The sequence below is a fragment of the Echeneis naucrates genome, chromosome 17 (assembly GCF_900963305.1).
Source record: "Echeneis naucrates chromosome 17, fEcheNa1.1, whole genome shotgun sequence".
In the NCBI taxonomy this organism is placed as follows: Eukaryota; Metazoa; Chordata; class Actinopteri; order Carangiformes; family Echeneidae; genus Echeneis; species Echeneis naucrates.
In genome coordinates, this window is record NC_042527.1 from 19,855,922 (window position 1) to 19,873,598 (window position 17,677).

At 45.9% G+C, this 17,677-nt stretch overlaps 1 protein-coding gene across 11 annotated transcripts in view; it reads right to left on the reverse strand.

Annotated features, from left to right (window-relative positions):
* pard3ab (par-3 family cell polarity regulator alpha, b) overlaps window positions 1-17,677 on the reverse strand; it is a 184,373-nt gene that overhangs the window by 78,197 nt on the left and 88,499 nt on the right. For 6 of the 11 annotated variants that reach the window (XM_029525771.1, XM_029525770.1, XM_029525775.1 and 3 more), the window contains exons 7-12: window positions 16,132-16,215; window positions 13,728-13,853; window positions 11,598-11,977; window positions 8,949-9,088; window positions 8,275-8,403; window positions 5,805-5,840 (exon numbers count right to left, since the gene is read on the reverse strand). In XM_029525771.1, coding sequence (XP_029381631.1) covers window positions 5,805-5,840; window positions 8,275-8,403; window positions 8,949-9,088; window positions 11,598-11,977; window positions 13,728-13,853; window positions 16,132-16,215 — 895 coding nt within the window. Of the gene's footprint in view, window positions 1-2,858; window positions 2,907-5,804; window positions 5,841-8,274; window positions 8,404-8,948; window positions 9,089-11,597; window positions 11,978-13,727; window positions 13,854-16,131; window positions 16,216-17,677 lie in introns of all 11 variants that reach the window. The other 5 variants (XM_029525778.1, XM_029525772.1, XM_029525776.1 and 2 more) reach the window with 2 other exon arrangements.

Genomic DNA, 17,677 nt, shown 5'->3' on the forward strand with positions numbered 1-17,677 from the left:
TCCTCTTTCCTTGCTCTCTTTCTTCTTCTCCCCCCTTTTGTTTGTTAGACTGCGCCTGAACTATCGAAGTACTCAAAAACCAGCAGCACAGATGCATCAGCCTTCAATAAACTGTCACTTTCCGGCCCTTCATTTGTTGCCTTCTTTGTAGTCCTCCGAGCGAATTCACCTTTAAAAGAAATAAAATCAAATTTTTTTTTTTCTACCTTCTTTTTTTTTACTCTGAGCTGCGGAGAAACAATTAAGAGGTCGGCACCGAGCTGAACTTTGGTCGATCAGACCTGTTGATTTGATTGAGGGGGATTTATTAAAAAGAAAAGGCAGAGAGAGGTGGAGATGGAAGAGAGGGGTGAGAGGGAGGCAGCGGAGGGTGTAATTGGTGGAGGGGAGTCAGGCGTGGAGAGCATTGTTGGCTGCCAACTGTAGCACGATCCATCTTCCCTCATTCTGTTGGTCTCCTGCGTCCACCACTCCACTGTAAAAGGACACACCTGGAGACTTCACAGTCTGCGCTATAAAAAGCTAAAATGTTCAAATCAAGGAACGTGTTGGCGTCCCCTCTTTGTTGTCTTCCCTCCTCCACCTCCTTTCCCGTCTCCTTCTCGCCGGTCCTCCCCTCCCTTCCTCTCGATCTTTCCGACTCGCCTCGCTGTCGCTCCATGCTGACAGACCATGAATATCAAATACCTGAGCGCCTGGCGGAGCTGAGAGAGGCACAGCATGGAGGAGGAGAGGGAGACAGGTGTGTGTGTGTGTGTGTGTGTGTACGAAAACACAAAGCAGGATGTGCTAATGTCGTACATGCTGTGTACACACCTGCACACACCCCTGAATCTGCCAACAGACACTCATGAATATACAGCATGTGGCGGATGAACTGATACACACGAACACACACATACAGTTGCACTTCTAACTCGCTGTCCAAAACTAATCAGCTGCCCTCTTCTGGCACTCTCTCTCCCACTCGCTCTCCGACAGTCAAGCACAATGCGGCTCGCTCTTTACGGCTACACAAGCCAGTGGAAACCATTTCTAACCCCGTCCGACCGCGGGCAATTACACCGACAGCTGCTCCCAGTCACTCCACGCACGGGTGTGCGAGCGCAAGAGTGTGAGGATACTTATGTGCGAACGCAGTTGTGCGTTTGCATCTGAGGACACAGTGTGGGCTTGTGTGAAGATAGCCATATGGCTCGTGTGCGTTTTTAACTTGGTGAGCGGTAAAGAGCTTCGGTGTAGCCTGTTGTTATCGCACACCGACAGTATGTGTGTGCGTACGGGGGCCAGGTGGCAGCTTGAAACATCACTTTAATTAAGCCGGGGAGCCCGTTCTGTGGAAGAGCGGCCCTCTCTGATTGACTCGTGTGTGTCGCCAGCAGGCCGCCACAGAACGCAGAAACCGCCAGAGAGCTGCTGCTATTAATCACCGAAGATCTCCCACCGCACCGGCAATGATGCAAAGTTATGTAACTTCAAAAATGGCTCCCAGGACACTCACTGCCATGATTCTGCCTTATTTCTGATGCCATTTGACGATGTAGCTGGTTAACGTCGGCTTGTTTGCTCGTTTTATTGCATTCTAACACATTTTGACATTGATCTGTAAAGTAACTTGTAATATGAGCCTTTGGATCCATTTTGTGGTGGATAGAGGTGGAAGTTAATTCCATGGCAGGTACTTCAGAACTGCTCCTAAGTACAGTCACTTATGAGATACTTCGGTCTGCTGAATTACACTGTCACAGTTTAGATGAAGAGGTTTGGTATCAGCTGTCAGAGTGTCAATATCATCACGGATCTTTTATTGAATCTGATTTCAAATAACAGCGAACCATAAATAAAGTCTTAAAGGGCTCATGGAGGCAGACAGAGTTTATCATCTGAACTGACTGAAGGCAGTTGGAATAATCTGACACTTTTCTTGAACTCAATGATCACATGACCTGGACTTATGCAGGGAAGCTCCCCAAATATTAAAGTGCTCTCTAATTATGCTCCACCATGATGCTTCACCCGTTAAGGTGAAATCCGAGTGCACATAAAAGTAGAGTGTATTGCACAGACCATGTTTTGTTTGGCTGCTTGACTTTAGCACATTATACTACACAAGACCATCATATTTATAGCATAAAGATATATTTCAGACTGACATCTCAACTTTTATATACCAGTAATGCTGCGTCATGCTCTGCTATGCCGCATGCTTCATCATGATATCAAGAAAAGCTCCGTCACCACCCGACCGCTGCCTCACAACACTGGGTGTGCTGAGAGGAGGGGGAAACATACATGTGTGATAGATAGCATCTTGGCACGCTGTTGCCGCAGCATTTCTGCTGCTGCCGCTGATGGCTTTTCAATATAGCATTGCAGTAATTTTCCATAAGCCTGTGTGACTAATGGCGTAAACAATGGAGCTGAATGTTCGCATTATGGGTCCATTATAGAACTATCAGGGCAGGCATGTAAAGACGGATGTGTTTGATCAGCGCTGTATTGTCGAAGCCAGGTGCAGGGAAGAGGATTTGCTCCTTAAAGTGCGTCTTGAATGTGTGTGTGTGTGTGTGTGTGTGTGTGAACAAGGGAAGGGAAGAGAGGAAGAATGGAGTGGTAATAAAGACGGAAACACGAGGAACACAAAGAAAATTGAACAGATGTGAGGTTGAGAGCTGTTCGGAAAGAGACACAGAAAAACCCACTTGAGTGTTTTGTTTTTACACACCAGCGGCAAAACAAAGAATGGCTTAAAAGACACCCAAAGTGTCTCATTTTCCTCTGAGGCCTTATTTATTTATTTTAATTTTAAATCCTACACAACATCATGACCCAAACTGATGACGTCATGCAGCGGTTACCTCCATCAGCCAATGGGGTTTCCCGGCTATCACAGGATGTCTTGGATGCTGAAGGGAGCAGTCAGAGTAAACAAGTTAAAGACAAGAGCCCCTAAAGAGCGAGGCCACCTACTGACAGACAGTCCAGGAAAAAAACGGAAATAAAAAAAAGCAGCCAAACATCAGCTGATTTGGTGATTTATTAAAGCAGAAGCCAGCTCCGCCGCGGTGCAAGCCAAACAAAAATTAGCCACCCACATGCTTGAAAGCCAAGCACAACAATCCAGAGTGTCACCCAACTAATGACAGCCTCTCGTGGGCTGCTATAAAAACGTGGGTGATTTTTGGGTCATTGGAGCGATTCAAGAAGTGAGTGCCTTTTCCACTTCAGTTGTCACATTTTGTCTGCCGCGTAACCCCTCGACACAGCTCTCCCCCTCTCTCTACGGATGAGTCATGCCATGCTAAACTTAAAACACCCCGAGCTGGTGTGTCGGTGAAAACTGGGGACCGAAGCTGCTTGTGTGTTATATTCTCTTAGCTTTGTTTGTTTTGTTTTATTTAAAACCATCTACTAATTGCGCTTCTCTCAGCAGTGCAGAGGCACAAAATAGGAGGCAATAAAAGCATTACAGAGTTAAAAATCAACAGTTCCATTAAACCACACTCAGGCCAGCACGTCTGAAAACTACTTTCTTCTTCCAACTTGGACCACAAACTGATACCTTCATAACCAGTAACATGTGAGGTGTGAACGCAGCTCGTGCCATCATCTCTGTATAAAATTAACTGATTAGCCAACATCACCAACTCATGTCATTATTTTTATTATGGTCTCTGCATCTCTGATAATGAAGCTCATCCCTCACTGTGTCCTCCAGACACAAATCAAGGATAAAGGGAAATTTACTTCACTGAATTTAAGCCGGAAATAAAATGATTCACATTTCTAAAAGAAGTTTTATCATTTTATTTTTTTATCAACATCTAAATATTTTACGGGGGAAAATAAAACAGCCAGCATTTGCTGGATCAAGCTTCTCAAATGTGATTATTTCATGTCTCATGCCACACAAAAAAATATATCTGATCTCATGATCAGAAATATCCACCGATGCCTGAAATTCTAATCGATTAATGGAAACAAAGTAATGAAGTAAAGATTATTTGCTGGGCTTTTTCTCAACATCCAGCTCTTCTCTTCATCTAGAGACAGTCCATCCCTTTAAAGTGGATGCTCTTCTGTTAAAAGCCCACCAGCTCTACCAGATGCCCGTCTCGCATCCGAAGCTGAACGCCACCACAGTGCGTTTGCTGGTGAGACGTTTGAAATGAAGCGTCTGACAACAAATAAAATCTGAAAGGCTTTAAATCCATTATGTTGGTTGATGTTCCGGGAAAGAGTGAGGAAAGGCGTGGCTCATCTGGAGGTTTGGAAGTTAGGAGAGCAGGAGCGGAGGGGAGGAGGACGCCATGACTGATGCATTTACTTAATCTAGCTGGTTCCTGTCTCGGTGGTGCATTGATTTTGAGTGAGGTGTCATTTATATTTGCTTCCCCAAGTTGAGAAAAGTTCACTATAAAGTTCAATAAAAGGCCGGTTCCCATGAAACACAACAAGCTCTAAAACAGCAATTCAAAGAATTTTCATTTCCTCTCCATGTCGGAGGAAAAATAAATAAGTTCAGGTAAAGTCCAACGTTTGATAAAACACAAGGAACTCAGCTATCTCTCGCAGCTCCGGCACCTCAGAATGCCAAAGCATGCCGCTGCCAAGGGCGGCTCCGGCGAGCCAACTAATAATGTCACCGCTCACCAAAGAGCTGCTAAATCTCACTGAAACAAATCCCTGCTGGATTTCTCTCTACTTCTTTTAACTCTGACGGAACGATAAACCTGTGTGAGATGTGCCAGCTGCAGTGACGACAGCCGTCATCGTCACAACAAAGATCATCCACGCAGCTGGCAAGGTCCGACCGCCAGTCAAATTAAACGGCCAATTACGCACCTAATGTGCCACGCAGAAACGTAACCAATTACCTGCGTTTGGCCAGATGTGACCTGAAGGGGAGGACAGATGTGGAGAGAACCGGAGTTCAGGATGTAAATGGTGAGTTATGAAAATCTGAATGGCTTAAAAAAAGAACGACGGATGAGCGCTCAACAGCTGCTGCGGCGGCGGCGGCGGGAGATCCAGCACGTCCTGCTGAGACCTGATGCTGCAGGACCAAGGCGCAGTCTCACCTACACCTGAACTACACCTGCTGCCTCTGAAGGGAACCAGCCTGAGATTAACGTTTAAGTACTTGAGTAAATGGTATACAACGCCGTATATGTCAAACTCCCTCCGTTACTGATGGTGCAGCACATCCAGCTCTGCCTGCATGTCGTCACCCCCCCCCCACCACCACCACCACCACCACCTTGACCGCCCACAGATGGAGTGAAACAAACTAAACAGCCTGCTTGTTATGCACCTCAGCTATCACAGTGAGTCTGCAAGCAAGAGGGCCAGACTGACAACCTTATCCACAGCCGGCAAATAAAGCTAACTCCCCTGTGTTTCCACCTTCGCTCCGAGGGGAGTGATGGAGCAAATTATTCTGCAGCACAGTCTGAGCAGCCCATACTGATGAACCATGAAATTGTGATTTGTAAGAGCAACTCTGGATGGAGATTAAAATTAGTGTTTCTCACTAACATTTATATGCCCGACTGGTGACTTGCACTTTGATTAACCAGCTGGTTTATTAGTGCAGTAAATGCGTGTGTGAGAGATTGTATTTTTGTTTATTGTTGTTTTGTTTAGTTTTTTTTTTTAATCCCAGTTGGATGATAATGTTCAGTTTTCCTCCTAGCAGAGATTAATAACATCCATGCAAAGGGGAGTAAATGAAGGGGTAAATGAAGGAGGCGGTTTTTGGGAAGTGGTTTTAATTGCAGGCTCGTGTGGAGGTGGAGTCTTACCGAATCTCTGGGACATTGGACCTGGGGCTCAGCGGTCTAGATGGTGGAGGGAGGGGGGAGGGGGGAGGGGGGAGGGGGGAGGGAGGGGAGGAGGACAGAAGAACCAAAAGTAATCAAGCAAAAACATTTATTGGTGGAAACAGTCAAAATCTGAGCGTGACAGATACAGGCGTGAGGTCAGCTTGCGGATAAATGAAAGCAATGTGGTGAATAAATGGGACATGCAAGACATGAGAATGATCACATTCAGCACACAGATGGGCGGCTGTTGGTGTGTAGCGTGTGCTCAGGCTTAAGACAAATGCGGATCAGAAACAACTTTCGTGTCTGTTCTTCACTTGTCACCCCTCCCCTCAATATCTAAATCCTATTTCTGTCCCTCAGAGTCTGTTTCAGTCCGACCGTCCATCTACTGTAACCCACGCCAGAGAAATTCACTCACACTCATCCACATTGTTTGGCTGGATGGATTTTATGTAAATTGTTGTGTACAGTCTGACCTTTGTAACATTCACTAACAAATAAACTACATGGCAGATATCTTTTCAATGAATACACAATTCATCTAAGATCCAACTTCTACTGAACATGATTTCACTTTATGAGCAGCTCACGCTATAATTGGACTGTTTGGGGATAAAAAAAAAAAAAAAAATGCTGCAGCTGAAGTTTTTCCTTTTAATTTGGGGTTAAAAAAAGATTTGTACTCCCTTCCAACTCTGTCTCTTTATATACGAGTCCATCTATACAGCAGTAATGTGCACCGATAAATGTATCAGACAAACCAGTGGATTATGTTGTGAGGGAATGTTTCTTTCTTCTGGATTTGGGCACATGTGCATTAATGTGCAGTGAATTAATAATAGCACATTAGAATAGCAATAACGTTTTTTGTTAGACTGCTCTTTCGTGATGTTGTTTTGTGACACTGATGGGAGATAAAATATGTCCGACTCAGCTAAAAGATCATAAACATGAAGTCGGCGGAACCTTCATAAATAACGCAACAGATGTCGACTTAATTTTTTCATTAGACCACATTAGATTTAATATTTAAAGCTTAGTAACTGCTGTTTTTAATCTATACTTGTCTGTCAAAGAGACGTGCCGTTTGCGTGTGCAATTCTTTTCTGTTTATGATCACTTTAGCCAAGCGGTTTGTGTATTTCATGATATATGATGTGTGCTAACTGACAGGCTCCTGGGCCTCTGAAGCTCATGCTTAGTCCTGCTCACAATGTAACACAAAGCCCCGAAACAGCTCATTTTTGTGCGTCGGCCCCAGCCGCAGCCGCCTCACGCCAGCCTGCCCGCCTTCTGCAGCCGATAATTGCAGATGAAATTGCCAAACTACGCAGACTCAGCTGGACTCAGAGCAGGGCTCTAATCTAAAGATGAGTATCGACCAGTGCGGCACTTCCTCTCATCCAGCTCCACCCGCAGCAGCAGGCAGCCAATAGCCTCGTCTGCATACCCTCGCTGTGATAATTGTCACCAATCAGCCGTTTGATTGACACCGTTGCCAGTGGATGAGTACTTGTGCCTTTAATGACCCCGCTGGCTGGATTGAGAGGCGGCTGGGAGAAACCATTTTTATGACAACAGAGGGGGGGTGGCATTTAAGGCTGCGTGGAGCATTGGGTGTCAAAGAGGAGATAGCAGAGAATCGTTGGCTGATGCTGACGAGTAAACATTTGAAGCCTGCACTCTTCCTTTAAAAAAGAAAACACACACACACACACATACACTTTAGCCTCAACCGCCTTCTTTTCTTTCCAGCCGTTATGAGTTCACTTCTTCATAAAACGACTCTGAGGTAACTGAAGTAGAACATCTGGCACCGTACAAAAGCATGACCTTGAGGAAAGCACACTGTTGTAACAAGCGTATCAACTAAATTAGCGGCGGTTTGCATGAATCATTTAAGTTACAAGCTGTGAGTGGCATCTGCCCACACTGAGTGACAGCAGCAGCATCCAAAAAAATAGCTACACAAAAGATTTGCCAGGATTGCTACCTGATTGATATTCAAAGTGTGTTTCTTCACCGTCTTGGCTGCTACCTGTCCTGTACCTTTTCTCCCTACATCCATCAATCCAGCATGTCGGGCTAGGACGCAAAAACGCAGCGAGAGAGAGAGAGACGAAGACAGCGGCGGACGCACCGACACGGAGAAGGTTGGCTGATAAAGCGAGAGGAAGCGAAATGACTATGAAAGGGAAACAGATCGTGAGATGGATTCAAATTGAGAGGGTAGTGGAGGTAAAGAGGAGCGGCAAAATCAGTCCTGCATGTTGGGCTAGCTTGTGGTGTTCGCGGAGAAAAGTTCACCTTTGGGGATTAACGGCGCTCATGATGGGATGCACAGACACACTACGGCATGAATGCAACCTGTAATCTATTCTTATGCATGCATGGCAGGATGACGAGGAGAAGGAGCGACAGGTAGGGGAGGGAGAGACAAACGTACCACTTCTCGAGGGAGAAAAGCCTCTTCCTGCCGTAGCACCAGCAGGCCCACGGCCCCGCCCATGGGCGTGGCCCTGAGCAGAGACACCACCTCTTCTTGGGTCCGCCCATTCAGATCCACGCTGTTCACCTGAGCAGAGAACGGGTTAATGGGTTAATGTTTTTGTTTTTTGTTTTTTTTTTCTGCTTTTTGGGACAGCTTCACACTTCCGTCGCTCGGAGGTGGATTTTCTTTTGGATTTGATTAATTGATTGCTCAATATTAGTAACAACTGGTAATTTCGTCACAAATTTTATCAGAAATGATAAACACTTGGACGCTCAGTGTTGCACACAGTAATCCTTTATGCAGATGGTTGCTGGTTGACGAAACTTCAAAAAGATGTTCTGTCTTGGAGCAGAAGATGAAGTGAAATGTGTTCTTTGATTTCTTTCCAGGATGCTGAATCTCCATCTAAAAACGTTTTCCTGAAATCGATTTGTTCCACTATAAATTTACCAGATTCAGGTATTTTTAAATGGATTTAAAGTATTTTGTGTTTCTGGGAGCTCAATTCTGCAGCACAGTCTTCTCCTAACCTGCTGTTGCTAACAGCTGGATGTCTGCTGTCTCCAAAACACAACGCAGCGACATAAACTGACACCTGCTGTCTCCAATGTTACATCATTTCTTACCTCTAGCAACCTGTCGCCTGCCTTGAGGCGGCCATCTTGGATGGCAGCTCCCCGAGGCAGTATGTTCTTTACGTAGATGGGCGCCGAGCCCCCGATGGGAACATCACGTGATGTAATACTGAAGCCGAGTCCCTCTGGACCTGCAGGGTGAGAGGAAAGCACAAGCACGTCATGATGAAATCCGGGTTCATCTCCCTCCGCGGCAAATGAAATCATTTCCTTCCTCGGGATTTATGAGATGAAAAGCAACCCCAGAAAAACGACATCACTCTGAAAACCGAGAGGGGAAAATTTCTTAATCAGCGCTTCAGAGTCACGGCAACAGTGAAAACATTCAATCTGTGTTTATTAACCATGTTTGGTTTCCCGTTTTCTGCAAGTAGAACTACCATCATGAACTCTCATCGTCATATCAACAATCTGAACACAGGAAATGAGATATTTTGCATCCTGTCAACAGAAAGCTCATGTGGGTTTATAGTGAATAATTAAAGGAAAATATATTGTAAGTGAAGGCAGCTTAATGCTTTCTAAGTAAGATGTTGGACTGTGTAATGAGTACATGCAATTACATGCTGCCGGGAAGGAGCTTCAGCCTGCAGACGTTTTAACATTTTTGCAGAAGCCAGAAACTGAAAACTAAAAAAGAAAGTAAATAAAAAAACAGCCTGTGCTCTCCAGGGTTAAGCAACGGTTCCTTTCAAGCATGTCCATCTCTGTCAGCATGCAAATGATCAACACACTTAAGCCAGCCCCCTCCTTCCTCCTCCTCCAGCATTACATCTGGTCACATCCTGCTCTCTTACAGCTCTGATCAAGTCAGCGCATGTTTATCCCTCAGAGAGCTTTGGAGAGAGACTGTTCCAGATGACATTGTGTGCACGTCTGTAAAACAAAGTCAAAATAAGAACAATAATGCACATCCGCGCTGTATCAGAGTACTGGGCCTAATCCTGGAGCCTGTCTGACTGAGCTGCTGCAAAGAAAAGCAGAACGCTTAGCTATTCTGTTTCACATCCTCTACCCTAATCCCCTACATTGATGAGCCAATCAACTTCCCACAGGCAGACAAGGTGCGGTATTACACTCACCGGTAAATGCCCGTGGCATTCAAGGCTTTAAAAATAGGGAGGAGGATCTTTAAAACTCCCATTAGCTTGATTAAGAAATACCTAAGCAATTTCCTCTGCAGAATGGGATTCTTTGATTGATTTTTATACTCCCCGGGATTTGCGAGGAGACCGGTGTCTGATTCAAGCACATAAACAAGGCGGGGAGTTTAATCTGCGCTCAAAGCCCTGGGTTTAAGTCGGTACTCAAAACAAAACAGACGAGCCAAATGGCCTCTTGGGGATCGCTGTTAATCCCTGCAAGTGTCTGCTCCGACAACAAACACCGACAAACAAAAAGGTGGAATGAGAAAAGATAACATCTCTGAGTGAGAACATAACGGATCCTCCTGCCAGATCACGCGGAGTGTTTTTTCTAGGTATCATGACAAAGCGGCGAGAGGAAGGAGAACGCAACAAGCAGCTGGGAGTTTTTGCGTTTTTATGCTCTGGCCCAATTCCAGCCGAGAGAGGGAACAGATTCTGGGTGAAAACTTCAGCGGGCATATGGTGCAGCGCTGTCACACTCTCTGCTGCGGCATTTGACAGCACATGGAGACCAACGGCTGCTTAGCAACAAGCGCTCCGGCCCTGAGACCTGGCGCCGACACCTGGCATCACGTTGGTGCAGGCCCGCACCACCTGTGCCAGCTGCCAGTCAGAGACTGCACCGAAAAGTTTAGCTCCCAACGACGCCCCCCCCCCCCCCCCCTCCTGATCCGCACAGTCACGCCAATACGCTCGACTCTGGTTGTTTTCTGAAATCTGTTACATCATCTCTCAGATTTTTCATGCTTCTGTGTTTGCACCATCTTTCAACAAACTGTTCCTACGCTTGTTTTGATGTGCCGCGGGTTGGAAATCGCTTGTTTATTTGGTTGGAATACAAAGTCGAGAAAAACGCAAAGAATCCATCTTGTTTTTGAAAGCCGGAGGAATTCAAAAAACATGATGGGGGACTTTCACAGAACTCTCAGCTTGCACTAAAAAAAAAAAAAGATGTAACAGATCAAGGTGAGCATTGACATGACTTATTTTCCCACAACATAGAAAAACTTTGGCGAAAAGATGTTTCCCTGAGTCTTCTGACTCTTAACGGTTGCAGCCAGAGAGAGAAACACAAAGCAGAGTGTCTTGCAGCGGTGGGACTGCCGCCCCCCCCCTCCCCAAATAAAAACCAGCATCTTACATCAGTGCATTTCCCAGACTCCCCATTAGAATGGCTCCGGTGACTCCCCCTCCAGTCCAGCCTACACTCCATTACAAACTGGAGTTACAGTCTCATGGTCGTCTGCCTCCACCGCTCAGACTAGTTTCAGGTTACACCAAAGTCATCATCATCAAACCATTTGTGCAAAATGTTGGGCTAACTGCTCGTTAAAAGCCGCGAGGTCACACCGAGCTTGACCTTTGACTGACAAAATCTAACCCCCCCTCACAAGGTCAAAATCATGATTACGGCCCTTTAGTTAAAATATTATCAGCTTGAACAGCATGAGGCCAAAACACGCAAAGTCAAGCTCCGCCTCTCTGCGCTCACCTTTCTTTAGCTGGATGTTGAGCCTCCTCCCGACTTTTTTGCTGTACCCTGCTGTTGGGGTGGAGGTCAGCGTCCTCTGAGGCGAGTGCGTGTGGCCCGTTGGAGGCTTGGCTGCCGAGACGGCCGGGTGGGTGAGAGGAGGGAAGCCGTCGGCAGGGTGCGGGTGCGTCTGGGAGCCGTGCCGGGCCATCCTCTGCGGGGTGTGGTCGGCAGCGGAGACCGTGCTGCCGGTCAGGGAGTCGGGGCTGAAGCGTCCCGAGTTGTAGGCCGGGTTCCTCTCGCTGTGGGACAGCTGCTCGTAGTGGGCCTTCATGGACGACGGCACCACGTGGAACATGATGACCGGAGAGCGCATGGCCTGACGGAACATGTTCTGGGCTCTGGAGGAGGAGCAGAGATTTGGAAAGGGAAGAAGATAGAGCGAGTCAATCCACACTAAATATCTTTCTATTCATACCTATCCACCTCCACCACGTAACACACACACACACACACCAACCAATCCTATAGATATAATATCCATCTCCGCCCACCTTGACATTTTGACATTTTAATGAATACTCCCCAACAGCTCATCCACAAAATCCCCTCATTTGATGGAGAGGACTTCTATCCGATGGATAGTTTCCACAAAATCCTCTTTTACCCCCCCCCCACCAGTGTGAGCTGCTGTACAGTAGGTGTGAATCAATCTTATGTTGGCTGTCAGAGCTCTGTAACAGCAGAGCCTTGTTAGCACCACCTGTTTCAATAAAGCAGACTGTTGTACACGCTGAACAGCTGAACAGACACTGGAGAAAATGATACCGGACTTCAGAATTTCTTTTGCCCCAGTCTTTGATCGCTTCGGCCCTGAAATCTTTTACGATTTCAGGCTGGATGGCACAGCAGATGAGCTGAAATGTGCTCCCTTATAAAAATGCCTCTAAACAGCCTGAACAACTGCCGCTGCTGCTGCTTCTGCCTCTGAGGAGGCCGTCACTCAGCGCCGGCTCCCGACTCTATAATCTGATCTAATCATATATCGGAATCTCTGCGCTGTCTCTTCTTATACTTTTGGTTTAATTTCTCTGTGTTTACCTTCCCTCCAGAACAATGAGGAGCTGAAACACCCTTAACTGAGGAAAGTTCCACCGGGGTTTAAAATCTATCAAAGCCTCAACAATAAAAACGAACTCACTCATGTTTGGGCAAATGGGTCCTTTGAATTCCGGCATTTCTACTGAAGTGCTTTGCATGCGCTGGCATGCACGGATGAAACATACTTATTTATTTATTATATTTCTGATGCTGTTTATTTATTCATCTATATTTTTTCTAAATTCAATTTTAGATATTAAATCATTCAAGAGCAATACTCCTTTGTGTTTCTGTTTCCACCGTCCAGAACCACAGAGCTGGCTTGTCTAACGCAGACTCGCTCACATTCAAACCTACGGGCAGCTTCAGAATCATCGGTCACCCCGGTGTGCTTATCTCTGAGCACAGAGCCGACATATGAACTCCACATATCAGAATCCTTCCTGCTGCGGTGTAAATGTTGTTTATTTTAACTTTGATAGCCATCGTTCACGTACTGTGCATCACCGATGAATTGAGCCATTGCACATGAGAACATACGTGCATTTGGTGCACGTTAAAGCTGGTAGAAGAAGACGAATTTCAGCTTGTGGACTCAAGCATGCATGCATAACACAGGAGCTGGAAAAGAGGCGGTGGAAGGGGGGGGGGGGGGGGGGGGCGTTAGGGCGTGGATATAGTTATGCAGGGGGATGACAGCAGCAGAGATGAGCAGTGCTGAAAGGCAGAGGCTATGAATGTTAGGCAGCATTATTCCCATTCTTCCCAGCGGATGGACAGAGAAAGGCGTTAGAGGAGTCCGCTGGAGCTGTTGCTGAAAGACGAGGTGGTTTGGGGGGGGGGGGGGGGCGCAGCAGAGGCTGCTGAAGGGCACAACCTACAGGATTAAAGAGGGAGGTTAAGCTGAGCGCTGTGCACTGGCAGGAGCATAGAGAGGAGGCAAAGGGAGGGTGTCACAGCGGAGAGGTTGTAGCTATCAGAAGAGGGAAGGTCCCAATCACACAGGAAGCCCAGGAGCTGAGCGGGGGCGCCCACCAGCTGCCGTCTTACTGTTCAAAGCGGATGTTTCGCAGGTCTCCGTTATTGATACGGACGATGCAGTCGTTCTCTTGGAAGAGGCCCTGCTGCTCGGCCTTCCCGCCTCTCTCCAGACGCTTGACCAACAAGCCAAGAGTCCTGAAAATGTTCAAAGGTTGGTGTCAGCATGGTGCAAGATGACATCCTTGGATTCATTACGGCTGCTTTTCTGCGGAGAACACACTTTATTATCTGAAATTAAAAACTCAGGGTGCCTCTGCCAAAAAGAACACTGTGTGCTGAGTAAAAAGAAATATCTCCTATAAACCTGTCAGAAACAGCCGTCCTATAACTGAAGGATTCAGTAAACTGCCGTTAAATATTTGTATTTGCTGCTGATTCTCTCTGGGCTTTGCATGAATTCAACCACAAAAAGGAAGAAGCTATTTCAGTCGTTGCGTGTGTGTTATCACCGCGTTTGAGGAGTGTGTGCAGGGTGGTTCTGTCATGTGCATCATCAGTGCACCAGTGAATGCAGTCACATCACATCAGGGTGCTTCGGGGGGGTGGGGGTGGGGGGGCTGTGCGGTGGTGGCAGCTATTCAAAGGCAATCAACAGATTCAAAGACTCCATCGTGGTTGTGCCGGGGTCGGAGCTGTGTAGGTGTTACTGTTCGAACCTCCAGGACTTCTGACTCCTTTTTCTAAACAAAGTGCTGTCATGTAGCGACGGCAGGAAAAATAAAAGCTAAAACAGAAATTTTTAATTTATAATCAGTGGGTTGAAGAGGCGCCGGATGGTCTATCGCACGGTAGCACTTCAAATGTACTGAGCTGCAACGGTTGTCGGCCTGTAATCCGGCATGGCAAACCAGCTTATGCCTCCCTGCACAGCCGCATCGAGCGAGCGGCTAACTTCACCTGAAAGGGCGCTCTGCGGATTATAGAGCCAAGTCTGAGGGAGAAAAATCAACTGCAGGTAGGAGGAAGCTGCATAAACCTAATCACGTCTTCTTCGCCGCGTATCCAGAACCGGTGCGAGCGAGCGTCGTCCAGGTAAATTGGCTAGATTTTAGGGTTTACTGCTTGCCCTAGCCTCGGGCTTATAATTCACTATGAATGGGAATGTGATTAGAGAGAGGACAGAAAAGTTCAGCAGTTGAGAAAGTTCAGACTGTTCGGCTGATTGGATTTGAGTGAGAACACAATGCGATTTGCCGCGGAGGGGCTATTTCTCTGATGAAAGCCGGGCATCTTAATCTTGGGATGACGCCCACCCTGACATTTCCCCAATAAAAGAAAAGTGCATTATAAATGTGCTTTTAGGTTGATTAAGTCTGGCAGCAAGATCGGAGATACGATGTGGATTTTCAATAAAGTGCAACAGACAGTTTTGTAGTTGCTGGTCATATTTGTGAGTCCCGCGCCAGAGTCGTACATTAAGAGAGTTTAGATGTTTGTGGGGATACAGTTGGCTCTGCTCTGTAATCCATACTGCTCACACAAAGTTCAAATAACTGTTAAAAAACTCAACCAAACTGAGCTGTGCCCGAAAAACAAAACCTGCCTGCGTCTGAGCCAGATGTGGAATTCCTGTAATTCCCTCGCAGCTTCTTTCCAGCTGTGGACATGGGCTCCTGAATTGTGTTGCTGTTGGTATGTGGGTGTGTGCTTGTGTGTGTGTGTTGTGTGTACTGCTGAGTGTTTCCTTTGAATCACGTAAAGCTGATGTGACAGCAGCCATAGAGATATGACCATTGCCTGCAAACCCAAAACAGGCATGATTGATCACTGTAAACCAGCAAATGGCTTCATGATGACATGCAAACCTGTGTGTGTGTGTGTTGTGTTTGCATGAGCGATGATTGCACACGGGCACCAAAGGTGGAATGTCTGCAATGCATTTGTTGCATGTTTGTTTCATGTGAACATGTGGGCATTTCTTTCAAGATCCAAAATTAACATATTTTTCAGGGACATTTCAGAGACCAAACTAACTACAAAAGTAAATTTATTTTCACGAGTCTCCAACGAGCCTGACAAGTCATCAGCTAAATGGGCTAAGTAGGCAATTTTCTACCTTTTAAAAGTCTAAAAGCTGTCACATGTTCAGCACTTTGCAATGAAAACTCGACTAAAATATATAGTTGAAGAATTAAAAAACAAAAAACCAGGGCCGCATGTTGGCAAAATGACTTTTTCCAAACAAACACAGTTAAATTGCAGAAGTGTATTTGGACTCAGCAGCAGTTATCACCATTTTCAATAAATTGCCTGTAGTTGAAACAAATCTGTTATATTTTCCATTTTCCAGGAGTAAATAATTTTAATCTGAACGCTGTTTAAGGTATGTATTAAAAAAAACTTTATGCTTTCTGCACTCGCTCTCTCCCGGCCTGTCTGAGCAGCACTGTGGCTCTGCTGTGGATAGTTTTACCTGCGGTCCCTGCCACTGAAAGGCACCACGTGGATTCCCAGGGGCCCGCCATCGTTTGACACCTCCACCAGTTTGACTATGTCTCTGCGAGACGTTGAAGGATGGAAGACGACGGAGAGATGGATGGGTGAGGGGAGAGGGCGTGGGGAGGGGAGGGGAGGGGAGAGGAGAGGAGAGGAGAGGGGTGACACCATGTGGGCAAAAACAATAACAGGAAATGAGATGACGATGGAACAAAGGATGGTGACAACAACGAAAACAAACAATAAATGTACAAAAGTAGAAAGCGGGGAGATGCTGGAGGAGACATTCAAAAAGCACAATAAAAAGAGAGCAATCCAAATCAATCACACACGAGTAAGGGATCATGAGGACGGATTTCAAACGTTCTACAACACAAAGAACGAGTGAAACCACCGACATATAAAAGGAGGCGAGAAAAGAAAACACTCTATCAGTTTTATTTTCGGGGGGGAGGGTGGAGACTCCAATACTCAGGTGTTGGAGACACTTAATAATCCATTTAATAAGGAATTGTGTTACGTTTTTGGAGGATCTTTTTTTACCTCACCATATTTAGTGAACCCAGAGTGAAAGCATCAAACGTCATCAAACTTTCGCCTCGTTAAACTCAGCTGTCACATTGCTGCTTCTGTGTCTGTGTGCGCTCCCTCTTCCTCCCTTTGCATTGTGTTGTGTTCTGTAGCGGCGGTGTGATGGGCTAACTGCTACGATGCAACACTAAATTAAACTGGAACCTTGCTCCATCTCTGAGGTGCTAGCTGCAAATGTCAGAAAGTAAAGTGGATGTTTTGTTTTTTTTTTACTTTTAACTGGAGACTGTTGAAGCTGAAAAAGAGCCAAAGCTTAATAAAGGTGGAAAAAGATAAATGCAAACTATCTTCTCCCCAGACGGACGCATTTCCCTTTAAGCCAACTGTAAATCATTTTATTGCATTAATAGAGGGATGAATATTTCTGGGGTTGAACCTTTGACCTTTTCAAAGTACAGAACACAGTGATTTGCTTTGTGCGGTGAAAAAGTCTTCACTTGTCTCTGTGACTGTGAAACGTCCACACACAGGCAGATTTTTACAAGATGCCAAATCTAATCACTTCACAGCTTTGATACAATGACTGTGATTAGCTCGGGGGAAAATGGGCCCCTTGTTGACAACTAAGAGGCAGGAGACGGCGGATTCTTTGGAAAATCATAGGAATAATAACAACACCATACCTGCATATTAAACTGGAAGCATGCAACGGAGCAAAGAAACAACAACACAAAACACAGTTGTTAATAAAAGGAGCTGAATGGGTTAGTGTGTGGGAGAGCTCTGATGGCGAGACGAGGATCATTTTCGCTCGCACAAAAGAGAATAATGCAAATCAGGAAGTGGAGTTGAAATTAGATTTTCTACAGACAAACCTCGGATTACAGCACAGAAGCTGCAGCTCCACCTTTTAAATGGTTATTATGTAGAAAAAAAAAAAAAAGGAGGAGAAGGTCAAGTTTTAAAGACAAAGTCTCGTGTCATACAACTTA